This window comes from Rhipicephalus microplus, chromosome 1, assembly GCF_043290135.1.
Source record: "Rhipicephalus microplus isolate Deutch F79 chromosome 1, USDA_Rmic, whole genome shotgun sequence".
In the NCBI taxonomy this organism is placed as follows: domain Eukaryota; kingdom Metazoa; phylum Arthropoda; class Arachnida; order Ixodida; family Ixodidae; genus Rhipicephalus; species Rhipicephalus microplus.
The window spans coordinates 287,559,563-287,587,234 of NC_134700.1; the positions used below are offsets into that span (position 1 = coordinate 287,559,563).

Consider the following 27,672-nt stretch of genomic DNA (forward strand, 5'->3'; position numbering starts at 1 on the left):
TTGTTTCCTGAAATGTACCAATACTTTATTAAACCCAACACCTACACTGTGTTCTTTAGAGCAATTCGAGTCACTACTGCATCCAGTAAAGTGCCCACAGTGAGTTCCTTCTCTGTCACTTTGAACATTTTTGTGAGTGCCCCAGTGTCGGTAAACTGTGGAATGCTATCCAAGGGCAGCTGACGGCCCTTAATGCGTTCCGTGAGTGTTTTGAGGAAGCAGTCTCCTGGGTCATCCAGGCGAACCACCACAATTGTGGTGTCGGCATCCTGCGCACCCATCTGGCGTAGTGAGTCACCAATGCTGCCAGAGGGTCCTAGAACATAGAGAATCTCGGAGAGCAAGCTTCTGGTTTTCATGTGCCCACTGGAGTGATTTGCCAGTGCCTTTGCAACCGCGCACTGCACCTGGAAAATGTCAGCCACAAGGGATGCCCTGATGAGACACACTTGCAGGCAGCCGCTCAACACAAGCTGTCGGAGTTCGCTACAATTTGTCACGTCGCTAAACAGCAGGATGGACGCCGCTCTTTTTCCTTCCTTGTTGTGCATGACGTACTCCATTGAGCTGCAAGCTGGAAAGATGCACCATGACTGTGTAGGTCTACATGCAGGTGATGCTAAATCTGCACATTACAGCAAGCCTGTTGTTTATAAGTAGCTACAAGTGTTACCAAAACATTCGAGCTTTCAGTTTTTCGCATGTCAATGCTCTTGCTGCTTCGCCGTTAAGAATATCTAGCTTTTCGCTTGTAAATGTTCTCAAATGTAGTACATACAACATAGTAATGTTGAACATTTCAGAAAAAATAGGTTAGCAAGAGCCAGACATGTTAGCTGCACAACAATGATTCTTCCAGTGTTCATAAATTTTAGCTAAATGAAAAGAGAAATGCATAACTTGGGCAATAAGTGGGAAAGGGCATTGCTACAAATTCCCAATGTTTTGGTGGTCAAAATATGTATTGGACTCTGCCCATTTTTATGCACCAGAAATCTTGCATATACATAATGCTTGTGATTATTTTTCTCTTATTCGATCGTTTTTATTCTGTGTTCTGCATTGCTAATACGCTTATAGGATAGCCGGCTTTAACATAGCTTACTGCCCAATGTTTTTCAACACACAAATAAGAAATCAAATACATGCGCTCGCGAAGCCCGTGAAAACTGCAATATGACATTAACATACCATTGTCTGTATGCGTAATATTTGCGCAAATATGCCGGTTGCCCGATTACAATATTAATTTATATGTGGGGTTCAACGTCCCAAAACCACCATATGAATAGAGAACGCCGTAGTAGAGGGCTCCGGAAATTTCGACCACCAGGAGTTGTTTAATGCACCCAAATCTGAGCACACGGGCCTACCGCCTCCATCGAAAATGCAACCGCCGCAGCCGGGATTCGAACCCGCGACCTGCGGGTCAGCAGCCGAGTACCTTTGCCACTTCACCACCGAGGCGGGGGATTACAAGATTGGTGCAAAAGTAAATGTTTGTGCGATGTGAAGTCGTGAAACGTAACACGCTGCCCTGGAACTTTAACGTCAACGAAATAGGGCCGAGGCAAGTTACGCTGCTGAGAATGTGAACCCGTCGCGTGTCGTGCCACGGCCGCTGGACCCGCTGGATGCTTTTATCCAGCGGCCGTAATCATGCGTAACTTGCATCTCTGATTCAAGCCGCGTTCAACAGGCAACTGGTAGAGACTGGTACTCTAAGAAGTGCGAAACGTTCATTCTGAGAACATCCAGGATTAGTACTCGCTTTGCGACATTTCCTTCGATAAAAATTCTGAGCCACAGCTAGGGAACTATTAAAGAACGAGATCGGTTGAGGACATGAGGGGGGGGGGGGGGGGGGTTGTGTTTAAAAAGCATAGTACGTTCATACTTAGACGTGTAGCAGTAACATTAGCATGTGTCTCACTGATGAAAACATTGACTTACTTTTTTGGTTCTCCTTTGAGCCTCCTTCGTCTGCTCCGCCAGAACCATTCGGATAACAATACATCTATCTCGAAGCCTAAAAATAAGCCATGCAAAGCCGCTGTTGCGATCGTGATGCCGGGTACAAAAATACATTTAGATCCAAGACAAGTCAGAAGTGTCAGACATCTGTATGTCTTCAACAGTTCAACCATGGTGTAAGATAATTGTCTACTGCTACGGTACCGTACCAAAGAGTAGTACAGCGTTCCAGGATAGTACAGGTACTGAGGCAACAACAACTCTTCCTCCATCATATGCTTGTTTTATCATGTATGTACATGTACGTCTTCGAGTCGGCTAACAGCAGTAAAGTGTGCGGACCGTTCTCTCTGCACACCGACGGAGCGCGATAAACGACTTTGGTACTGCGACCATAACAGTAGCATCATCACATATTTGTATTGGCCATTGGAGCTGGCACCTCGTTCTCTTAGCATCAGCTCGTCCGGTTGTCTGCTGTTAGAACTTCTTTGCGGCTGCCCGTCTTCTGCATTTGTTTTATCATACCAACGAGACGCCGGCACTTCAGCTAGCAACTTGTTGCATCACCTCCGAATTCGTGACCGCATACAGATAGATGCACGGGACATTGAGCGTTCCTTTTCCTCTTCGGGTCATCAATCGTTTCGCGCCTGCTGTCTTTTCGTTCATTTCGCCTACAAAATTTCCCAAATGTCTGTGCTCATTGTCTTCACGAATAATGCGACTTTTGCTTCGTTCGCAGGCTTATATTAAAAGTGTCATTTTCGTAAATGTATAGACGTGACGATTTTACAATAGATTCAGTATGGTCGCCCATCATTGACCTATTTTGTATTCGCCGCACCCTTCACAGTGATGACCAGCATCTTGAAGCACAAGGCATTACTGACTGAACCGATTGGCAAGCCTCTAAATAACCACAAATGCATAGCGCCAGGTTGCCCGAGCATCGGAGAGCGCAGACGTGTGCGCTATTTTCGCCTGCCTTCAGATCAGCAAAGGTGAATCCACCCTACTTAGTTGCCTTGTTCCGGTTATATTCATTTTTAAACTCATATATAAGACTACATGTTTATGCAGACGACATCTACATGTTTCATGTACTGTTTCTACAGAAATAACATTATAAATTCACATTAATTTGAAACAAATGACTGATTTATACCAAAGCTGGTTATGATAGTGTTTTCCCATGTCAAGCCTTTGTTGTACAATGACTTGATTAAGACAATTTCATTTTTAATTTTGTTTTTTATTTGCGTAACATAACCTATATGACCACTCGTGCTTCTTCCTCATATTGCAAGTTAGTATATGTAGTCCTACCCATTTGTGATGTTTATTGCCTACCTTCAGTGCCTTTAACATGGTGTTCATGTCAGTGTTCGCATGGTACCCCACACATCCATCGCTGTCACAGTACGACGCTAACAGGAGAGAACAACACGTAATACAAAACAGCAAAACAGTTTGTTCAAGCCATGAAAACCAAAATGTGTTGCCTTCGTTTTTGAATTTGAACTGTCCAATTAGAAGGGCTTCATCCGAGCCTCTGTCATTATTGTTGTCTACATAGAGCACGTGCCTACAATATTGAAATATATACCAAGAGTCCACACAGCAGCTAGTGGAATGAGTTTCACATCGGTCTCTGATAATAGAGCACGTGTTTCGCACCTTTCCTGTTGCATGTAGACGCAACCAGTGGCTGGCCAACTCTGATCGTCAGGACCTCAAGAGCCAGTCTGAAAAGAGCCTCTACACCAGAGTGTTGTGCCAGCTTCATTTTCACGACTCGCAGTTCATGAATGCACAAACATATCAGCGCCTCATCTGGAATGCCGTTCCCACACTATTTGGCAAAGATGTGCGCAGGCTAGAAGACTTTGAGCCTAAAGAGGCAGCAGGTAAGGATCAGCATGTATGTATATACGTATGGCATACAATATTGCATTATGTACTTAGTGAAATATGTCTTATTTTATATAAAATCCAAATAAGTAGATTTCTTTATTCAGAGAGGTTGTGCCTTTTCACTGTCACTTCCAAATAACAATACGATAAGTTCTGCATAATGTTGTAACTTGAGCTGCACTGCGACAACTGAACGTATAAACTGCAGCAGAACATATATGTAGCGCCTCAATGCGCCGCTCGTCAAGGAAGAAGAAGCTGGCATTTGGGCCGCGCTGCGGGTGCAGCGCGATAATAAAAATAAAAAAATCAGTTCGAAAACTGAATGCTGTCAGGGCTGGATCTTTCCCGTGTTAGCTCCGACAGTTAATGGTGACCCGATAAAGAACACACAGCCCGATCATCCCGCATGGATCCCGCCGGCTCTGCCACCAATCCTACTGGTCCTGACGCCCAAGAAGACGTTAGACCTAGCGGTGCTGCAGTCGCTGCGATTCAACATGTCAGCCTGCCACCATTTTGGCCCAACAGCCCCAGCACATGGTTTCTGCAGGTCGAGGCGCACTTCCGTCTACGGCAAATCACCAGCCAACAGACCAGACACTGGCATCTGGTATCCTTCTTACCTCCGGACGTAGCCGACGACTTAGCTGATATTTTAGCGTCGCCGCACCCGAGCCATCCCTACGACACGTTGAAGGCAGCTATCATTTCCCGCAAGTCTGAGTCCGAACACAGCAGACTCCAATAGCTCATCACGGCTACAGAGCTCGGTGACCGTCGCCCATCACAGCTCCTGCGACGCATGCGCCAGCTCCTTGGCGGCCCCTCCGCCCCTCAAGAGGAGAAGCTGTTACGTGAGTTGTTCCTCCAGCGCTTACCGCAGAGCATGGTCCTGGTCCTCGTAGCTGCAGGAGATGTCCCAGTAGACACACTCGCTGAAATGGCTGACCGAGTGGCGGACTACTCGCAGACACATAGCCTCAACGCCGTTACCACACCGCCACCGGCCACCGCTGCAGACCCGGCGCTCGCGAGCATCGAGAACCGTTTGGACGCCCTTGTCAGGCGCCTCGATGACTTTGTACCTGCGCATTGTCGACCGTCATCCAGGTTCCAGATACACAGTCACTCCTCGACGCCCCCACGTTCTCCGGAACTTCGGCCACCCAACGCACCGCGGGACGTTTTATCCTCAACCGTGTGCTGGTACCACTGCCGATTCGGTGCCTCTGCTCGCAAGGGCACTCGCCCGTGCTCCTGGTCGGGAAATGCGACGACCGGCCACTGACGGCGGCAAGTGGTACTGGTCGAAAGTCATGCCGCCTTTTCTATGTTTCTGATAAGATCACTGGCACTTGCTTCCTAGTCGACACAGGAGCCCAGGTTAGCGTCATCCCGGCCTCGTGTGCAGATCGCCATCACAACGAACAGACCTGCCCACTCCAAGCGATCAACAATTCCACCATTCGCACATACGGCCAACGCTCTCGTACACTTGACCTTGGACTACGCCGTACGTTCCGCTGGATTTTCATCCTCGCTGACGTCTCGCAAGCTGTTCTTGAAGCTGACTTCCTCAGTTTTTTTCAACCTTGCTGTGGACATGCATGCTCATCGCCTCATTGATCTCAACACCCGCCTCTCCATCAACGGTGTACTCTGTACTTCCTCGCCAACGGGACTGCGAGCTCTCACACCTGCTTCGCCGTATGCAAAAATACTCGACGACTTTCCCAGCATCACGAAGCCGCACACCAGAGAGTCACCGGTGAAGCATTCCATCACTCACCACATTGTGACCACTAGACCTCCCGTTTTTACACGACCCCGTCGACTATCTGGAGAACGCCTCGCCGTCGCCCGCCGTGAGTTTGAGCACATGCTTGAACTCGGCATTGTGCGGCCTTCCTCCAGCAACTGGGCGTCGCCACTCCACATGGTGCCGAAGAAAGTTCCTGGCGACTGGATACCATGTGGGGATTACCGCGCTCTCAATGCCCACACCTTACCAGACCGCTATCCACTTCCTCACATACAGGATTTCACATCAAATTTGGCTGGGTGTACAATCTTCTCTAAGATTGACTTAGTGAAGGCTTACCATCAGATTCCTGTAGAACCCGCCGACATTCCGAAGACGGCCATCACCACCCCATTCGGTCTGTTTGAATATGTGAGGATGCCTTTGGATTGCGCAACTCTGCACAGACATTTCAGCGCACTATCAGCGAGGTCACGCGAGGTCTCGATTTCGTATTTGCCTACCTTGATGACCTCCTTGTAGCAAGCTCATCCGGCCCTGAGTATGAAGCCCACCTGCGCACCCTGTTCCACCGCCTGGATGATTACGGCCTCATAATTAATCCCAATAAGTGCCTCTTCGGCGTCGCTACAATAGAGTTCCTAGGCCACCTTGTCACTCCAAAGGGTATCCAACCACTCGCCAGCAAAGTGAAGGCTATTCAAGACTTTCCACCCCCGACTTCACTGAAGAGACTCCGAGAGTTTCTGGGCCTACTAAACTTCCATCGCCGCTGTCTTCCAAAGTCCGCCACATTCCTAAAGCCCTTGACCGACCTATTGGCTAAAAAGAAAGACGCAGCTGCTCCACTGGAGTGGCCCAAGGACGCTGCATCTGCCTTCGGCACTGCCAAGAAGGCTCTGGCAGACGCTACCATGCTCATACATCCCATCCCTGATGCCCCAATTCGTCTCATCACCGATGCATCAAGCATGGCAGTTGGCGCCGTTCTCGAGCAGCACGTATCCGGTTGGCAGCCCCTTGGGTTTTTCTCGCAAAAACTGAAGCCACAAGAGACAAAATACAGTACATTTGCCCGAGAACTCCTCGCGGTATACCTCGCCATCAAACATTTTCGTCATTTATTGGAGGGCCGGGACTTTTACGTCGTTACAGACCACAAGCCCCTGACGTTTGCCTTCCATCGCAATCACAGCAATTATACTGCACGGGAGATCCGTCAACTATGCTTTATTTCCGAGTTCACTGTGGATCTGAGACACGTACATGGGCCGGAAAATGCTGCTGCTGATGCACTATCCCACATCAATGCCTTGTCGACCCAGCCACCACTAGACATGGAAGAGCTAGCAGCTGCCCAAAGCAACGATCCTGAGCTGCATCGTCTTCGCTCTTCATCCACGTCTCTATCGTCCACGGAGTGCCCGCTTCCATTTTCTACCTCATTAATAACGTGCGAAACGTCTACTGGTGTCCCTCGGCCCTTCGTGCCTTCAGCTTTTCGTCGTGCAATTTTTGATCAATTGCACAGCATGAGCCATCCTGGTATTCGTGCGACCCAGAAGCTAGTCACATCTCATTTCCTTTGGCCAAGCATCAATGCTGATGTCCGACGCTGGGCGCGAACCTGCCTTGAGTGCCAGCGCGTTAAAGTTCACCGTCACACTGTCACGGCAACATCCCCGGTTCGGCCTCCAGACGCAAGGTTTTCTCACGTCCATCTCGACATCGTCGGTCCTCTTCCGTCATCGCAAGGAGCCTGTTACCTGCTGACATGTGTGGATCGCTTCACCAGATGGCCGGAAGCGTTTCCCATTTCCGACATTACAGCACCAACAGTTGCCAAGGCTTTCACAAACGGCTGGGTGTCGCGCTTTGGATGCCCTTCTGTCGTCACCACTGATCGCGGTCGTCAGTTTCAATCGGCCCTTTTCACCGCACTTGCCAATATCCTGGGCATTCGACACATCCACACAACTGCCTACCATCCTCCCGCCAATGGCATGGTCGAACGGCTTCATCGACAACTAAAAGCTGCCCTCACTGCTCACCAGCCAAGGGAATGTTGGCTCGACCACATCCTCTTCGTACTTCTGGGCACCCGATCAGCATTGAAAGTGGATCTCGGCTGCTCATCAGCCGAACTAGTCTATGGCGTTTCCCTGCGTCTTCCAGGAGAATTCTCGAGCCACCATCGCCACCTTCCACTCACGATGCCTCCACGTACATACGAGAGCTGCGCACCACGTTTCGGGACCTTGCTCCTGTGATTCCTGCCGACCGACACCCACAGTCTGTCTTCGTCAGTCAGGATCTGCATGACTGCAGTCACGTCTTCGTTCGGTGTGACCAAATACGGCCACCACTAACACCAGCCTATGATGGCCCATTCTGCGTACTCCATCGTACACCTAAGACTTTTTTTGCTGGACATCAATGGCCGTGAAGACGTCGTGGCTGCTGATCGACTGAAACCTGCGTATATCGTCGCTCTCGCGGCCGCGGGGTTTCAATCTAAAGTCTGGATGCCAACATCCAAGCATGTCCACTGGGTGGCTCCTCTGGTGATTCCTACGACTCTCGCTCTACGGGGGCGAGCCCTGTAGCGCCTCAATGCGCCGCTCGTCAAGGAAGAAGAAGTTGGCATTTGGGCCGCGTGGCGGGTGCAGCGTGATAATAATAATAAAAAAAATCAGTTCGAAAACTGAACGCTGTCAGGGGTGGATCTTTCCCATGTTAGCTCCGACATATATACTCTTTATTTGCTTGCTGCATTGTTCCAGCATAATGACATTAAAGAGCTAATTTCGCAGAACTTTTGTTGTTGCTAACGTCGTTGGCATCTTTAGTTGTGAGCGAATAAGTAGCGTTGGCAATGAGTGATTAAGTAGCGTTGCCATTGAGTGCAAATTTAAGGTAAATGCCAACAAAAATACGAGCTGGAGGGCATTTGCACTTTGACTTTCCTTTTGGCACAGTTTAGGTCTCCACTGAGAGGTGAAAGCAGGCTATGAATTGAGAAGGCAATAATGTGCGCATGTGTGTGCGCATGTGTGCATGCACGTGCAGATATTACTATCTTAAATGTAAACATTTTGGCAGAAGTTTGTCTGGCTGGATAGAAGACTAAGGAAGTTTCTTCAAGATATTACTATCACATTCAACTCTTAAAGGCAAAGTTTCAGTGTCCTTAAATTTTCTTTAATGCTAGCTCAAGTTGACCCAGTGAATGGATTAAGCATCAACTTGCACTTCGGCAATTATCCCTCACAATCTGAACATTACGCTGTAAACTAAGACACTTGAGTTTCATCTGTAACTTGCTGCTAACATCATTATTCTCTTGCATTTACTCATGTGCATATGTATGTACTAAGGTGTCATACATTTGTCGACATTCCGTACAGTGAAACCGGACCACCCATATACTGTGCCGTCGCCTGAATTGCCACCATCATCAGCAGCATTACCACCAGCACCACTGGCACCAGCACCCCCATTAGCTGACTCCCTGCGTCACTATGTAGCCCTCTGCACTGAGCTTAAAAGCCAGCTGGCTGAGAAGGACAGGCGACTGAAGGCCCTGGACAAATTCAGTGATGGCATTGTAGACAGTGTGGTCAACCAAGTCAAAATTTTGCCATCTGAGAAGCAGCAGCAATTAGTCAATGCTCTTAGTCCTTTTGGGAAGCTGAACAAGGATGAAGGTACGTGCACTATTTCTTATCTGTGTCACTTTTTTTTTTGGCCAGTGATAGGCAGTAGCTAATGAGTCTACAGAGTATCACAAAGGACAGTTTTACTGGCTCGTGATTGAGGTAACATGGTTGGTGCTGGACTGCACAATAGTCAACTTCGATTCCTCTGTTGCCATCATTGTGTCTTTAAGGAACAACACTCCCGAGGTCTGATTGGTCAGGCAAAGTAGTAATGGCTTACGCTCATCGAACCACAGCCAGCAGCACCTATGGTGTACTATGCAAGTTCTTGCACAAAACGCTTTTAATTGCTGTTGTTTTAACAACCAATAAATTTCAAAATATTGAGCCACGTGGCAAAAGTAGGTCACTGGTGGAAATATGAAAGTGCTCAAGTCTCTTGCGTCCGGCTCTCATTGAATTCAGATTTTCCGCAAGGTGCTGGCAGCTAAAGAAATGGAGCCATGCTGCTGAGCTCGAGGGCATGGATTTGATTGCTGGCCACTGCGCCCACTTTTCAACGGGGGCAAAATGCAAAGAATGCCCATGTGCTCAGATAAGTACGCATTGAAGAAGACGAGGTAGCTTACTTGGGAAGTAAAAGCAGCGCAAAATATAGACAAGGACAGAGGAAGAGACGACACCGTGCTTCCTCTGTCCTTGTCTGTATTTTTGTGCTGTTTTTACTTCCCAAGTATGAACCACCAACTAGCCCAACTTTCGCTATTATTGAGGTAGCTTAAGTTGATTTGTAGTCACCTACTACGCAATTCCTTATAATCATATCATGGTTCTGGCAACTGAAACCCCAGGAATTATCATCAATGCAATGGGAGATAAAACCGTCTTTAAACGGAGAAACTGTTCTTGGCGTGGGCCAGAGGACAGATCAGCATCTGTGTTGCATGTTACACTCCAGCTCCCAGATACACCCGTAGATGGCGTAACTGACTAGGTAGCAAACAATATGGTAGCCGTACAGTAAAACGAGGAAGGAATGCATGAGCTTGAATAGTACATAAAGTCACTGTAGTAGGGGTGCGTGTAGCAGGACCTTCCGCATGTCCTTTTTTATGTATCTCTACAAACAACATGTTAAAAATAATCCATTTCGCTTTGACCATCGCTGTGTCTGCCTGACGCCTGCCTTCCTATAGAAGAGATTGGGTGATTGGGGACATGTGCATAATATTTTTGTAATTGGGATTGTGACAAGGCTCACACTGCCCCTTGCTGAATCGGAGGACGTCGCTAACAAGAAAGAGAGTGTGGGAATTGAGGCAAGCCGCCGCCTTTGCGCGGACTTTGCCACCTTTTGCCGTTCTCATGTCCCCACATGACTCCCCTCCTCTGCTGTCTGCCGCACTGGGAGAGCGAGGAATGGCACTTAAACGCTCTCACCCGGTAGCGAATGTCGACTGTGGCGCCGCGCACGGGGCCTCTGAAGACGTTTTGCGCGCGCGTGTCGGGAGTGATTCAGATTTTTCCGGGACAGCTGAGGGTGAGCACGCATACCCTTTTCTGTCCGTCGACTCCCATTGTTTGGGGCTCATCGGACTTCGCTGACGGCGCCTTGCGCCCAAATGGAACGCTCACTTTTTGTTGCCCCGTTGCGTACGCTAGGCCGAAAAGCGGTACGGTGTCCTAATGCGTGGCCAAGCTACGCCGACCCATATCTCTGTACTGTACTGTAGCAATACTTCTGAGTGAAACCTGAAGTACCCCAGTCAATTGCCAGCATGAAAAATAAAATTGTAAAAAAAAAAACGGTCTCGTCATCAGCTGAAGTGAGTGCCTGCGGAAAACAAGACATGCTTCACTGCAACAGAATAATGTCGTGCGGGCAGCATGTTGCATACTTCTCGCAACGTCATCGCATCATGATTTATTCATTCTTTCTGAAAATATTATTACGAGGCAGTGGGCATGGCTCTACCGTCGTGGACAACAGTTCGATGAAAAAGAAGTGGACTCGCGGCGCGAGAGACTGGCAGCTCTGAAGCGTCACTTTGGCATGTAAATATAGGAAATACGCTCATTTCTCTCTTCCGTGTGTTTGCGAGCTCCGTAACAAATTGGTGGAGGTGCTGGGTAACGAAGCGCCATACAACGGAGCTCCGCAGTGGTCGTCAAATCGGAGTTTCCGTGATGGAACACGGGACTGATCCCACGGCCACCTCTCCATCGGCCTCGGCGACGCCCGCACCATCCACGGCAACGCCTCCACTGGCCCCAACCCCACCCACGTACGTGCTGACGCATCCGAAGCATCCTGGAACGTTCTGCGGTACGGACCAAGTTGATGTCGACGACTGGATAGCCGACTACGAACGCACCAGTGCTCTCAACCGGTATGATCCGACTCTTATGCTGGCCAATGTGCTGTTTTACCTGAAAGGCACGGCCAAAGTCTGGTACGAGAACCATGAGGAGGAGATCGGCAGTTGGGACACCTTCAAGGAAAAGCTTCGCGACTTATTTGGGAAGCCCATCGGTCGAAAGGCGGCTGCAAAGAAGGAGTTGTCTATACGTGCTCAGACGTCCACAGAGCCGTATATCTCATATATACAGGACGTGCTGGCTCTATGTCGTAAAGTTGACAACGACATGTCGGAGTCTGACAAGGTTGGCCACGTCCTCAAGGGCATAGCGGACGACGCGTTCAACCTGCTAATGTGCCGGAACTGTGCGACCGTCGACGAAATTATTGAGGAATGCCGGCGTTTTGAACTGGCCAAAAGCAGGCGGATTTCAAGATCATTTACTCGACTGCCGAACACCGCAGCGACGTCCTCCTGCGAAGATGGACTGTCCTCCCATCGGCAGTCTTCACCAGCGTCTGAAATTACGCGAATTGTCCGGCGGGAAATCGAAGCAATTACACCTACTCTTCCCGCCAACGGCCACGTCGATTTGCAAGTACCTCAGGTTTGCTTGGTACAGTCGATTGTGCGGGAAGAACTGAGCAATTTGGGCTTCGATGTCTGCGCCGTTGCTCAGTCTCGACCAATTGGCTTCCGTTCAAGGTCGCCGCCTCGCCCCAGGTCACCACCCCAAGAAAGGTCTTATCCACGCTCTCGCAATCCGGCCGAATGGAGAACTGCGGATGATCGGCCGATCTGCTTTAACTGCCGCCGCATAGGTCACGTCGCACGGTATTGCCACAACCATTGGTCTTCGTCCCGAAACCAGTATAACACTGCTCGCCGCACCGATAGCTACCGTCGTTTCCAACCTCCTGAGCCGATCGCCGACAACTACCGCCGGCCTCTGCCCGTCGATTCCTACGCCTGCGATGCCCCTGATACGCAGCACAGCCGCTCACCGTCGCCTCGACGTCACCAGTCTCGTTCGCCGCCAGGACGTCGCCCGTCGTCCCCTTCTCCTCTACGACGACGCCCGACCTCCCCGCTCAATTCTCACCAGGGAAACTAAGCGGTGCAGCTCTTGGAGGTGAAGCTGCATCCTCGGTACCGACCTCAAATCCTCTCCTTGTACTGCCGACACGACGAAATTTGATCGACGTCGACGTTGACGGCCTGACTGTTTCTGCACTTGTTGACACTGGGGCGCATATTTCTGTGATGAGTGCCCGACTTCGTCGCCGCCTGAAGAAAGTGCTCACACCGGCTGCCCCTGGCGTTATTCGTGTCGCCGACGGAAGAAGTCTTGCCATCACAGGAATGTGCACAGCACGCATCACTATCGCCGATCACCCCACATCTGTTCTCTTTGCAGTTATTGAGCAGTGCCCAAATGACCTAATTCTTGGTTTAGATTTCTTGTCCACCCATGCTGCTCTCATCGACTGTGCAACCGGCGTTCTTCAACTTGAACTGCCTCGACTTGGACCTGTGCCGTCCCCACCGTCACACCGCTTGTGCGCTGTTGATTATGTTCGGCTGTCACCGCAAGCCACCACGTGTGTTGCCTTAACGATATCACCAGCTCTTCCTGACGGTGACTACATAGTGTCTCCATTGGTGGATGTGCTCTTGGCTCGAAGTGTTGCTGTGCCGCATACAATCGTGACTATTGTGGACAACTACGTTCAGCTTCCGCTCCTTAACTTCAGTAGTTCGACCCAAGTTCTCCCGCAAGGCATTTCGTTAGCCCACGTTTCCCCACTTGATGCATGTAGCATCGTGGCATTGGACCCTGAAGACTGTTCGTCCCCTACTGCAGCCAGCCGAGCAAACGCACCTAGCGACGAAATCACGATGATGATCGCCCCTGATCTTCTGCCCTGTCAGTTGGCGCAACTTCACCACGTTCTGACTACCTACCGAGATATTTTCGACTTCGATGACCGCCCTTTAGGTCAAACGTCCTTCGTGCGTCATCAAATACATACCGGCGATGCTAATCCTGTTAGACGGCGACCGTATCGTGTTTCCCAGTCCGAACGCCAGGTCATACAACGAGAAGTCGAGAAAATGCTCTCCAAAGGAGTCATAGAGGCCTCTTCAAGTCCATGGGCGTCACCTGTTGTTTTAGTGAAAAAGAAGGATGGCAGCTGGAGATTTTGCGTTGACTACCGTGCCTTGAACAAGATAACCCGCAAAGACGTATATCCGCTGCCACGAATCGACGACGCCCTTGATTGCCTTCATGGCGCGCGATACTTCTCATCTATTGATCTGCGTTCGGGCTACTGGCAAATTTCTGTCGACGACTTAGACCGAGAAAAGACTGCCTTCATCACACCGGACGGCCTTTATCAGTTCAAGGTTATGCCTTTTGGGCTGTGCAACGCCCCGGCAACGTTCGAACGCATGATGGACTCTCTTCTTCGTGGTTATAAATGGTCCATCTGTCTTTGCTACCTCGACGATGTGATTGTTTTTTCCCCAACATTTGAAACTCACTTAACTCGTTTGTCGACCATTTTAGCCGTTTTTCGTCGAGCAGGACTCCAGCTGAACTCGAAAAAGTGCAATTTCGGCCGACAACAAATCACGATCCTTGGTCATCTTGTAAGTGCTGCTGGCGTCCGACCTGACCCTGACAAGATTAGCGCTGTCAAGAATTTCCCTCTGCCTTCTTCAACCAAAGATGTTCGGAGTTTTGTGGGCTTATGCTCGTACTTCCGCCGCTTTATACGCGATTTCGCTACAATTGCACGACCACTAACTGATCTTCTCAAAAAGAACGTGCCCTTCTCGTGGGGCCAAGACCAAGCAGCTGCGTTTTCCACGCTGATCGACCTGCTCATTTCACCACCAATACTGGCTCACTTTGACCCGTCTGCGACGACTGAAGTACGCACAGACGCCAGTGCTCACGGAATCGGCGCCGTCCTCGCTCAACACCAGGGAGGCCAAACGCGTGTTATTGCGTATGCCAGCCGCCTTCTCTCCACATCTGAGCGAAACTATTCGATAACAGAGCGCGAGTGTCTTGCGTTGGTCTGGGCTGTAGCGAAATTTCGCCCCTACTTGTATGGCCGCGAGTTTTCAGTTATTACGGACCACCACGCTCTGTGTTGGCTGTCGTCGCTCAAGGACCCAACTGGCCGCCTAGGTCGCTGGGCTCTACGTCTCCAGGAGTATAACTTCGACGTAATTTATAAGTCGGGCAGGTTGCACCAAGATGCTGATTGTCTCTCGCGTTATCCGGTGGACCCTACTAGCCTCGCTGTCCATGAAGGCGATTCTTGTGTGCTCGCCATATCTGATTTGCACGACATCGGCACAGAGCAGCGCCGGGACGCAACCCTCAAGAAGGTCATTCAGCGAGTATCTTCAGGACATTCCGACCCTTCTCTCCGTCAATATGTCCTTCGCAACGACATTCTGTATCGTCGCAACATGAAGTCTGATGGCCCGGAATATTTGTTAGTTATTCCCCAACACATGCGTGCCACTATTCTTCAACATCTGCATGACGCACCGACGGCGGGACACCTGGGTTTTTCACGCACCTATCACCGCGTGCGGCAACGGTTCTTTTGGCCTGGCATGTATAAATTTGTGCGCCGTTATGTCGCTGCTTGCGAGCGCTGCCAGCGTCGGAAACGTCCTGCTCTCCGTCCGGCTGGCCTGCTCCAACCTATCGACATTCCCCCGGAACCATTCTTCCGCATTGGCCTCGACTTGCTCGGACCTTTCCCGACGTCCGTGTCAGGCAACAAGTGGATCGCTGTCGCAACCGACTATGCGACCAGATACGCGATAACTCGTGCATTGCCAACTAGCTGCGCTACAGACGTCGCAGACTTTCTCCTAAATGACGTCATTCTGCGGCATGGAGCTCCGCGCCAGCTTTTGACGGATCGGGGCCGCTGCTTCCTCGCAAAAGTTATCGACGAAATCCTCCGGAGCTGCTCTACCGAACATCACCTTACTACTGCCTACCATCCCCAGACTAACGGTCTCACGGAGCGTCTCAACCGAACTCTTACAGACATGTTGTCTATGTACGTCTCTGCTGACCACCGTGACTGGGACGCAATGCTCCCCTACGTTACATTTGCATATAATTCGTCAAGACATGACACCGCCGGCTACTCTCCATTCTTTCTTTTGTACGGCTGCAACCCTGCGTTGCCATTCGACACACTCCTTCCTTCTGCTACTATCCAACCAACGGTCTATGCGCAGGACGCTGCTTCTCGAGCCCGCGTCGCTCGCCAAATCGCGCACACTCGGCTCAGTGCTTCTCAGGCCGCACAAAAAGTCCGCTACGATGACTCGCACCGCGACGTTGACTACCCTGATGACTCTCTTGTCCTACTCTGGACGCCGTATCGACGTGAAGGTTTGTGCGAGAAGCTCCTCCCACGATACACAGGACCCTACAAAGTTCTCCGCAAGGTCACCGACGTCGACTACCTCATCACTCCCGTTCAACCGCACTCATCCTCTGCTACACCATCTACTGATGTTGTTCATGTGTCGCGCCTAAAGCCCTACTATACTGCCAGTCCTGATTGACTTAGGGGCGCCGTGACGGCGCTTTGTTCGCCGGGGGTGATATTACGAGGCAGTGGGCATGGCTCTACCGTCGTGGACAACAGTTCGATGAAAAAGAAGTGGACTCGCGGCGCGAGAGACTGGCAGCTCTGAAGCGTCACTTTGGCATGTAAATATAGGAAATACGCTCATTTCTCTCTTCCGTGTGTTTGCGAGCTCCGTAACAATATAAATAAATTAATTAGGGACAGTCTGGCGAAATTCGCGAGGTATGCGGACCTCTGAGGGCCTGTTGCTCCGGCAATGGATGAATGGAAACAACTTTATTGAAAGTTTGGTGACGCTTACAACCCGGGATGTTCTTTTCCTCCGTCCTCGTCCCGTGTGCGCTGTTCAGCCAAAATTGACTTCAAGGCCTTGCCTCGTCGCCGTCTCTAGGACTCGCTGGACTGCCCACTCTTGTGTCCTGAAGTTGGAGCTCCACAAAGTGTCTGCCCACTTCTACGCAAGAGCCTCCGGAGCTACTGCTATTTCAGCTGCTATAACAGAGAACTCCCACAACATTTGCGAGAGTGGCGCTCGAGTTGTCTGACATAATTTGCAAGTAGCACTAGGGTATTGCGCGGGGAAAATGTGCCGCAGTTGCACCAGACTGAGGAAGGTGTATGTCTGCAGCTGTCACCAGACGACTGCCTGGCATCAATTCAGCTTAGCGTAAGGTGGAGGCCATATCCGCCTGCCTAACTGGTAGTGCTTGGTAATGTTGTTATACCTCACTAAGCGTTCTCCAACATTCTGAACCAGGAGGTCTGAACTTGACGAGGTGGTCTCAGACTCCGCGCGGCGGGTCATTTCTCGCGCACTGCAATGTACCACCTTGTTCAAATTAGAGGGGCCTTTGTCGGTGTGGGTGGGGACATATGCTGGGAACCACAAAAACGCGGTGCTGTTGAATTGCTGTTGACCAGCCTTCCTCAGAATCTGTAAAGCTGCGGGAGAAACGCGTCCACGCGTGTAGTTATGAACTGCAGATTGCGAGTCGCTAAGAACTGCCTCGCAGATGGGCTTGGTAAGCACAAGCGCAATCAAAATCTCTTTCGCGGTGCCTGGATACGTTGTATTGATACTACACCCTTGGGTAGGCCAGGAGTTAACATCTATGACAACCGCCGTGAACCAGTGTTTGTGTGTGTATTCTGCCGCGTCCACGAAGCAGGCAGTTCTCTCGCCACCGAAGGAGCGCAGGGCGCTTCACCATCGTTAACGTTCGTGACAGGAGTTTCAACTGAAATAGGATTAGGTATAGATGACTGCGTCATCGACTGCTTAATCTTGCAGATTTCTTGTGTTAACTGCTGCACTACCGTGCGTAAGTGCACGTTTTCGCGCTGTACTGCTTCTAATGCCGCGTCTTTAGGGTCCCCCCTTTAATTGGGTTCTGAGCCAGTAGCTCCTTGAGCCCCACATCTCCGCTAGCCCTTAACCGCATCTGCGAAGCTCACCTTGTCAGGTAGATCCTGGTTCTGATGACCGGCTTGCTTCGGACGCCACGACTTGGAATGGCCACGGCTCGGTCCGGGAGGTCTGCTCTGGGACCAGCTCCAAGACTGGCTCTGCTGGTGAGATCGAGGGCCCGTTGACCGCCCCTAGCTTCGAGAGCGGGAACTGGAAGGCGGTGCAGACTGTTCATAGTAGTTCTGCTGCTGCAGCTCGAGAGCGACCTCCACTGTGGCCCTTCGTCGATCACCGCGTCGTTTCTTGACAAGATAAAGGGTCTTGAATCGAGCCTTGCAGGTCTTGTCCACAGTGGGCTGTGTTCCCCCGCAGAGGCGACACGTCGGCTTGCATTTATGATTGGGGTCTGGATTCGAAGCTCCGCAGCCTCTACAGACATGGTCTTTGAGGTTTGGGCAGACGTCCATGCAATGACCGACACGCCCGTACTGGTGGCACACATTCTGATCTGCTTTTTGTACATGGTGCACCTCAGCATGGCACCGCCGTAGTACACCCACAGTGGGACCCGGCCACCGTCGATGGCGATGATTACCGACGTGGTATTGCTGAGTCTTTTGGCCGCCAAGGCGGTCGGGTCTTCCTTCTTGACAATATTGATGTCAATCGCGTCGGCATCTTCATCGAGGGGTATACCTCGTACGACTCCCTTGACTGTATAGTCGGCCGCAGTCTCGTAAGCTTGTACCTCAAACTGGTGTTCGGCGAGCTTAAAGCTGGTGAGTTGGCGATAGCGTTCAGCGTTAGAAGAGTGAGTTGTACTCACAACGATGATGTTCTGCTGTACATTTGGACATATGATATCTTCCTTGGCGTCTTGGGGAAATACACGTGCTGCCTTGTATAGGGCAGAGGCGAGGCGGACGACTCCGACGGTTGCAACGTTCAAGCCACCCCGTGGCCTGATAACAACATTTTGGTGATCACGGAAAAAGGCGGGCATTTTGCCTGCCATCAATACTTGCTGCTTGTGTGCACGCAAGCCTTGCTGCGCCTTGTTCATGCCTCCAATGTCGACTTGAGAGGCTGCTGCAGGTTTAGAGTTGGTGTGCTTTCCCTGAGAAGAATGTCGTTCTCTCAAAATAATGGTGCACCATCCTTCCTCGTCGGAGATCTCGGTAGGCGAGATGTCAGTTCCTTCTTGCACTTCCATAATGGCTTGAGGAAAGTCGTCGCACAGCTGTGACTGCGGCCAGCTAGGCGTCCGGAACACACCTTAGCTCAGCGTTGCAGCTGCTTCGGAGAAAAATATTCAATAAAATGATGAGAAAGGCAGTTTCCACCTTGATAAAATATACCGGTCGAGTCTGGGTAACTTGCAGGAGATGATGAAGCAAAAACGACACTGATATTGTGCAAAAACGCTGCAAAATTGTTTACGAAAAATGGAGCCGACGTGAAATGCGTCCGCTCTTTTCGGTGCTTGTAACGTCCTTCCTCCAGCAATTTCCGCACTACGAAGTGCGACTGTCAGCAGTGCACTTGCACTACTGACTGATGCAATGCCTACTTCAGAAAATTGGTTTGAAAGCTTCAATGAGCATGTTTTCCAGTCAAAACATTGCAAATTTCGTCACACCGTTTATTATTACATTTTTGTTTTGCTAGAAATATTGGGCGAAATGTCACATCATGATGTGCTGACAAAGCGAGGAGCAGGTGACACGCTGCCCCCGTGTCACTACTGTGTTGCAATGAAGATGTCTTAATTTTCACAGGTGCACATTTAAGTTAATTACGACAAATGTTATCATTATAAATTTTTTTGCGGTTGCAGCAGCGAGGCTCGGCGTTCCCCCTTGTTTGCCGCAAAACTACATCCTTGCATTGCTGGAAAACATAACCCTTGGAGCCGTAATTTAGCCAGCACAGCAAATGACCAGCCCTGATTATACTTATTTCAAGTTTCTTGCATCTCAATTTTCTGTGTTCTGTCAATTCGACAACCGCTTAATTCAAAGATTTCTCACAATTCCAGTGACTTCAAATTAGCTAGGGTTTATTGACATTTATGAGGCAAATTCGGAACTTTGAACTTGAAGGGAGCACATCCACCACATCAGTTGGGCTTCCACAGAAGTTGAAAGAGGAAGAAAGGCCGAGGAAATAGCATCATGGCCTTTCTCTTGTAATGTGTTGGCAACACTTTGTTTGCACAAAATCATGTACATAAATACAATATGGCCTCTGCATTGCGTCATTCTTGATAAGGCAACGACGAAACACCACCCAACCAGTGCTTCGTCAACCTAGCCAACAGAAACGCTGTCTTATAAGAATATGCTTAGGAATCCTCTCCAAACATTTTTCCGGAATTTTGCTTTGAAGTATACCAAAAATATTCTAGAAATGTATGAAAAATATTTGATTAAACTTGCACTCACACTTCAATATTCTAATTCACATTGCACCCAAAATTTTGCTATTCTCTCAGCTCTAAAAAACGAGAGAACAACACATGAATATCTTGTTCTGTTCCTGAATAAGCTTCTGGTATCATACACTGGCTAGTGCCAAGTTGTTTACTGTTTGGGTGTGCTAAGGCACTAATTCTGTTTCAGTATATGTAGGTGAAACCGAAATTCCAAGTTGATCTGGTGCCTCGCACTGTACCATCTGTCATAGCTGACATGTTGCACTGTGACCTTAACTTTACTCCAGTTGTTAAATTCAAGGAAGTTTGTTTTATACATTAGAAAGTTTTACTAACTTGTGTAAATTCCCATTTGTACAATCAATCATACAAACATTCTTGTGCTTGAGTTACATAATTTGTAAACTGAAGAGACTTTTTGTCCTTGTGTGTAATGTTGGATAATTATGTGATTTAGTGCTGTGGATATTACTTAAATTGAGCATGTAATGAATAGAAAGGTCCTGGGCAGTATGTCAAGTGTCACATACACACACTTCATTTCAACAACCAGTTAGTTCAGTGGAATAAACTTTTAAAGCAAAATTATTCTATGCAAAATTTTGATTCATGTGCTTACATATCTGTGCACATTAATGAAATCTTGGATAAACGAATTTGACTTGGAATCCTTTGATCCCTATAGTGTGTTTTATAAAATTTGGTTTTATCACATGAAAGCTGATAATTAAATTATTTGGAAATATGTCAATGATAAAAATCAATGTGGCTTCAGAACAAAGTTTCTGTCCTAGTTGCTTGGTATTTAAATTAGGGGTGTGAATATTCAACTTGCAAATACAAAGTGAATAATATGTTATCGAATAATCCAATTCAACTTTCAAATAGCTAGCATTTGAAGTTTCGAATAATTTGGCAGGACGAATATCTAAGACCTGACAAAGGCCAATGATACAACTTGGTGATATTCGGATGGCTAGAATGAACGCTAACATTGTGAGAGTAAACCTTTCTTTAAATTGCGCACTCAAGCGGGCCCATGTTTCTTTTAAATAAGATTATGTCATTTTCGCATTTAAATGAAAAATGCATGACAAAACTGTTAAGCCTTTGTCCAATTCGCTCCTGAAATGAAGACATAGACTTCTTATGTGATGCAGTTGTGTGTTCTGCAAGCACTGTAAAATGTCCCAACTTGGACCCATGAAACCCTCTGTGATTGGCTTCACATATGGAAATTTGTTCACACTTCAGGAGTGCTTTAATGAGCCCCTTATCCCAAAATGATCCTTTCAAATGCTGCAAAGAGCATAGAGCTGCACTCTATCCAGATATCGATCAAGTTGCTTTGTGGTAGTGTCCCTTCCATGTTACGGAGGTGTCCAGTGAGTGCAGGTTTTCAACTGCCATAAACCTTGTAAGGTTACAGCGATAGAGCCTGAAGCCAGATCATGTGGAATTGCCTGTGTTTCTACATGACGATCTGTAGTCTCTTAGTAGCATACACTCATCGCATCATGTGCTCAAGGACATGAGCAGATGTCATTTTTTTGCTCCTTCTTTCAATTTTCAATAAAATCTCTTGTATTCAATATGCAATTCAATATTTGATATTTACGGATGCTGTTCGATTCCAATTAGCTTTGAGATGAAATTTTACTATTTGCACATGCCTGAGTAAAGAATTTGATCAGAATAGCTAGTTTTTCAGTTTGCAAACAGGAATGTACTGTAACCAGGCTTTTTCTTGCATTGTAACAGGCACATCTAAAGAACCCAAGGTTCGTGTGGAAGTCCTTTTGATAAGCAGAAAACATCCCGGCCACACCCTGCTTGGCTTGCGCACCAGATGCACATGGGCGAGGGGTCTCTACATGGTTCCTGGGGACTTCTTACACTTTGGGTATGTCTTTATTCATTGGCCAGCTGACATACCTGCTTGTACTCTGAGCCCATCTGTTTCATATCGTAATGTGGAACTGCTTTTCTTCAAGGCGGCCTCTGCATATGTATGCAAAGCTACAGTGTAGGAGAGCGCGTCAGTGTGTTGGAATTTTATTGTAGACTGCAAATGTGTTCTTAGAGAGCAGTGTTCATATGTAACCTATAAACATCTATATGTAGTGTATTCAGGGTGCCCAAGCTAACTCTAGCCAGAGTTTAAAAATGTGTCAACATTAGTGACGACAAAACCAAATGCATGTTGTTGGCTATTGCATGAAGTGACTCACACTTTTTTATTGTGCTTAATTAAACAATAATAATTACTTTCTAGTATAATGAAGCTGTACAAAAGAAATTAGTAACAAAGTTGTAGATTGCTTTACAAAATGTCTGATTAAACAGTTTTAACTTTCTGTCTAGTAAGTATCAGTGTTACTGAAGATGCCCACAAAATACATAAACATATCGTGCGGCATGCCCGCTTGTGCACTGTGACTGCAGTGCTCCCTGAAGACAGCCCTCAAGAAATGACCATTAATTTCAGCTTGGCAATACATGCACCCTATACAGATAAACTGCAAAACAGGGAGTGATGGCTGCTGACGTGGGCTCAGTCACCATGAGCATAGATGTATGGGCGGACTCACTGTTCTTTACAACACTTTTTTCACCTCACCCTCTGCCTCTTTCAAAAGCAGCTTTTCTACTCTCCACTATGCTATGGCACACTTGCTTCGAATATTGTCCCCACCTCGCCATCAGATGTGTATGAACACAGTGTAAGCACTTCTCATGCTTAAGAATACCATCTTATTGTAGCATGAGCTGCTTCACAGATTCAAAGTGACTCTCTTTAGTTCAAATTACATTGTATCACAACAGATTTCTAGTATCTCGGGAATTGGAATTATTGAGGTTACAATAGTTTTGCTATGCAAAAAAAAAAGCTCAATAAAACAACACAATAAGACCTCAGTTGGGAGAACAACACTCACGTGGCCATATTCTGTGCACACACACACTCTTTAGTGTCCAATCATGCAGTTTTTCCCAAACAACAGGACGTACTTTAGGTAGATTTGTTACATTGTACATTTTTTAACATTCCAGAGAATCTTGGGAGGCAGCCGCCGTACGTGTTGCTAAGGAGGAGACTGGCCTTATTCTCATCGAGCCACGTGTCTGCTCAGTGGTGGAGATGGTGCGAGCATCTGAGGGATATCATTGGATCAATATATTCATGATGGGCAAGCTGGCCGATCCAGAAGCAGAGCCGGCTGCATCCGATGAAGCTGTGTGCACGGGTGACTTCTGCATTTATTACTGTTACAGTTTGTTGGAAATGGGGGCACCGAGCAACTGTGTGCCACAGGATCCTGTCAACAAAGTCCTGATGCGCAACTTTAAAAAGATGTTAAAAGGAAAAGAAAGAAATTTATCTCATATTGATAAACCAGTATATTACCATTTCACCATAAATGTGCCCAGGGTTTGGTTTCAGAGGGCGGCGGATGTTCATTGCAGTGCCTTCATCCCCTCCCTAATACGCAACTTATGGGACAGACTTTGGCCCCCTTGTCCCTATTAGGTTAGTGTGCGGGGAATATTTTGCGCCCACCTTCTTAGGTGACTAAGGTGAGCAGCTGTCCCCCAAGCCCCCCTCGTGCTCACGCCTATGCATTTCACAACACCAAAACCACCACTCTCACTGCGAAAATGCATTGGGTGCCCATGAAGAAAACACAGGTGGCAATGCTGCCTTCAGGTTCCGATCTGTAGCTACTGTGCGTTTTACAATGGCCAACTGCGGTGTGATATTAGACCACTGACGCGATTTTGAGACAACGCAAAAGGGACATTTTTAATTTCTTTGGCATGCAGTGTTAACGCTCTCCACACACCAAAGTCAAGCAACACGTATAAAATATTCTACTTTGCAGTTCTCTTTGCTGAGCTTTTGAAAGCCAGCCACACCACAATGGACCTAATCCTGAGAAGCCAACACAGTTCCTCTACATTTTTTCTGTGTTCAGCATGCAGACTTAATCGCAGAAATTATTGTTGGGGTCACTGGAGGCAATTCACGTATCATTGTTTACATGCACCACGAGCAGACAGCTGATGCAGCGCTTGCACAAAATCACGAATTGCTGCCTTGCTGTGACGTCACACTGTCATGGCACGTCACTGAAAGTCTGCCCCCTCAATATCAATGTCGAAGGTGTCTAGGGGTAATGGGGTTTAAAGGTAGTAGTATTAAAAATATATATAATGAATTCCTAGGCACCACAATATAGTACTCTTTTTACAGTTCTTGGCACCAGTGCTCTTATTTACAGGAACAATGCAAAAATATTTAAAACTTGTGTCAGTACTCCTTAAAAAAAAAAAAAACTTAGTATAATTGCAAAGTGTGTAAAACAAGAGCAGCCTCCTTAGAAAGTTTCACAGTTAAAAAACACATGGATTTATTTTAGAATATATGTTTCTGATATCAAAATTGAAAGAAGCACTGCCGTTACCACAAGTAATGCAAAATCTGAAGCAGTGAGAACCAGTGCAGTTTTTGATATGCCGATTCTGAGACTGATGTCAACCAACACCCATGCTACACCAAAGGTTTCTGTAGCCATGGCAGAATATTGTCACGTGCTTGTCAAAAAAGAAAGACAATGACAGTTGTGCATGTGCCATGAAGTACTATGAAATGGATGAAAAAGAAGAACTCTCTTGCGCGTTCTATTAAAAGAACCTACCTGCTTCTGGTGTCTCAGTTTCTGCCGCAACTTGTGCTAGGCTTGAATAAAACATTATGTGCATATATTGCATGCTTAGGTAGTATTTGAGGTGAAATTAGACAACTACCACCGCAGCAGCTTTGCCAACATTGCCTCAATCATCACTTATTTATAACAGCATCACCCCATAAGCGTGCACACAACGGGTTGGGGGGAGGCGGTGAGAGGGGCACAAAGCCAGCCCCATACATTGACGTAATAGGGAGGCGGGGCGCTGCAACTTCGGCTCCCATGATGGGGAACCCCGCGCTCGTTAATGGTGGGCCCAAAGTGAATTTCAGTGTAACCTTGTAGAGAAGTGTGTGAGTTGGCAAAATACTTTGCTTGAGAATTATAGTGGTACTTTAAAAACTGTGCAGGGTGGCACTGGTTTGCGTGGGATGCACTGCCTGGCGAAGAGCTGCTTTTCTGGAGTCTGCGTGACTTGCGTCGAGAGAACGTGCTTGATTTAACTGTCTTCCAATAATAGCCAGCAGCTGAAATGTACATATGTATGAGTAAAAGAAAGTGACCAGTGTAAATAATGTAAGTAAACAGTGTGTGTTGTATATATATGTCTTACAGTCCCAAGAAATATAGATTTTTTTAATATCATCTTTTAATCTTGCATTACTTTGAGTAGTCATAAATTTCACAGAATAAGGTGATTTAAAAAAAAACTACGTTATTCAGTATTGCATTGAGGAATAAGCAATAACCGTAGCAGATCCTCAGACATTTCAGGCCATTTTGAACCTTCTAGGCACACAAGACACATTCTTATAAGCAGTCTTGATACACATTGATAGGTGGCAGTCCGCACTTTACTAAGCCGTACATGCAACCTTTGTGATTAATATTCTCACTGGACAAATGGTGTGTCATGCTGCCATGTGACAGGCAATGTGATTTCTGTAACAACATTCACACATCCGAACTTGGATGTTAAGGGGCACATGATGTAGTGAGGAGCGTAACAAAGTTGGATTTTGTATGCCACACTACACTCGACAGTTGCTTGCCGTCGCCCAAGTGAAAGCACACGACGGAGGTACGACATTTCTTTGGTGACGTATTAGCCGAACCCACTTCAAGCATTTCTAACACATGACGATTTTGTTTAGAAAAAAAGAGGAGGGGGGGATTGAATCACTTTTGTTGGCACTGTTGTTGCTGCATATGTCACAAATATACGCATACCAAACTTTGTCTGAATTGTTGTTAGTGCTAAACATTTTTAAAGTTTTTAAATCTTAAACAGTAAATTTGTGGCTCATAAGTGGTGATTCGCAACATATTGCTGTGAATATGACCACCACTACTGATGATGGTGGCTTTGGTATCAGTGTTCGAGGCAACATTAAAATGTTGAGACTCAAATTGAAGACTGCGGAAATAAAAGACATGCACTAGTTAGTCCTAAATTGTTGCATTTCTTTCCGTGAGCATTGTACGTACCGGCCATCACAAGCCTGCTGAAGGCATCTATCTATTCTGAGTATCCATGAATCAGAAAGACTTGAGAGAATGCAACTAGCGATTTTAATTTGTGAGTGAGCATTCTGTGGCAGCCTTTCGATCTGCCCCAGTGTGGCAGAACTATATTCTCTTCTCCTTACCTTACTATTGTCATTCATCACTCTTTTTCTCACCTGCCACCCTGCCCCAGTATAGAGATGTAGGTCAGAGCAAAATGTAGCTCAGGCCAACCCCTGTGTCGTTCTGTTAATCAATTCTCTCTCTCTCATGCTGTGACAATCGAAAAAGAAGTGCCATAGTATCTTTCGTTTCTAGATGCCTACTAACATAGTCCTTTTCATAGTGAGGAATCATTTATTATAAATTCAGTGAATGGTTTTCTACTGGCATTCAAGATTGACAGTATGCATATTCTGCCTGCACCACAATTAACAATGCAATGAAGATTTTTTCATATTTATGTAATATCAACTGGAAACACAAACCAAGTACTGTATTTAAACTTCAAAAAATGGCATTAGTGTGTCACTCTTTAGGCATACTCATCACTGAATCGCTCACCGTGTTGAATACTGAAATAGTACTTGGTTAGTGCAAAAAGCAATTAAAGCTGTATTCACACAATCCATATGATCACAGACGAATCAGTCACCTGACGTGTGATGCGATTCAAATTTCCCCACAGCCAGCATTCACTCTAGAGGGATCGTTACAAAAAAGAATTCTGGCATTTCTCCCCGAGGATTTCAGCTATGACTTGAGCCTCCATTGTTTTGCTAATTGCTATGCGGGCACTGAAGGAGGACCATTGGTAGTGGCGATTAAAGCCTGCTATTCGTCAGCACATATCGCTATCTGACCCATTCTGTGAATAAAGCGTCAGAGGAGTTATCTCGTGTTTTTTTTTTTCCACTTCTGGGTTCTTTCTTTCAAATTGTTTTTAACTGGCAGGCAGAAACTCTCGTTTTCTTCCTGGCGTTATTGAAAAGTGTGCACCCAACTCTGTCATTTTACAGTGAAAGCTGTTACGAGATCACAACAAGGGTCGTGTGCGCCGCAGTTGTTGACCGCCGCCTGTGTCCGTAACCACTATGCGTGAGAAAAAAAAAAGGAAATAAATGCACCAAGAACGCTATGTGATTCAAACCCAGGTATCCTGTGTGCCAGCCCGGTATTCTACCGTAGAGCAAGACCGGTGCGTTTCAAGCATCGCCCTTGCAAACTGGCATTAGAAATGCTTAATTTTTGGACAGGAGTCATGTTAATATGAGTAATAAAGCATTTTATAACAGCAAATGAACATCCAGGCACCGGA

General features: G+C 47.5%; 2 protein-coding genes across 3 annotated transcripts; one reads left to right on the plus strand and one right to left on the minus strand.

Annotated features, from left to right (window-relative positions):
* On the minus strand, window positions 1-2,083 carry LOC119159378 (EKC/KEOPS complex subunit TPRKB). The gene is made up of 2 exons (XM_037412114.2): window positions 1,954-2,083; window positions 1-574 (listed from the first exon to the last, which is right to left on the minus strand). The coding sequence occupies exons 1-2, from the start codon at window positions 2,015-2,017 to the stop codon at window positions 42-44; spliced, it is 597 nt and encodes a 198-aa protein (XP_037268011.2). The 5' UTR covers window positions 2,018-2,083; the 3' UTR covers window positions 1-41.
* LOC119159379 (uncharacterized) lies at window positions 2,069-27,497 on the plus strand. 2 transcript variants are annotated; one of them, XR_012883832.1, is made up of 8 exons: window positions 2,069-2,216; window positions 2,831-2,978; window positions 3,673-3,884; window positions 9,064-9,363; window positions 21,919-22,060; window positions 23,212-23,405; window positions 25,259-25,424; window positions 27,374-27,497. XR_012883832.1 is itself a non-coding variant. In XM_037412115.2 (7 exons), exons 1-7 carry the CDS (start codon window positions 2,126-2,128, stop codon window positions 25,363-25,365), a joined length of 1,194 nt encoding a protein of 397 aa, XP_037268012.2. In that variant the 5' UTR covers window positions 2,069-2,125; the 3' UTR covers window positions 25,366-25,493. The 2 variants fall into 2 exon arrangements, 1 of the variants encoding a protein (XP_037268012.2); XM_037412115.2 differs by lacking the exon at window positions 27,374-27,497 and having other exon boundaries at window positions 25,259-25,493.
* Window positions 27,498-27,672: the final 175 nt, after the last annotated feature.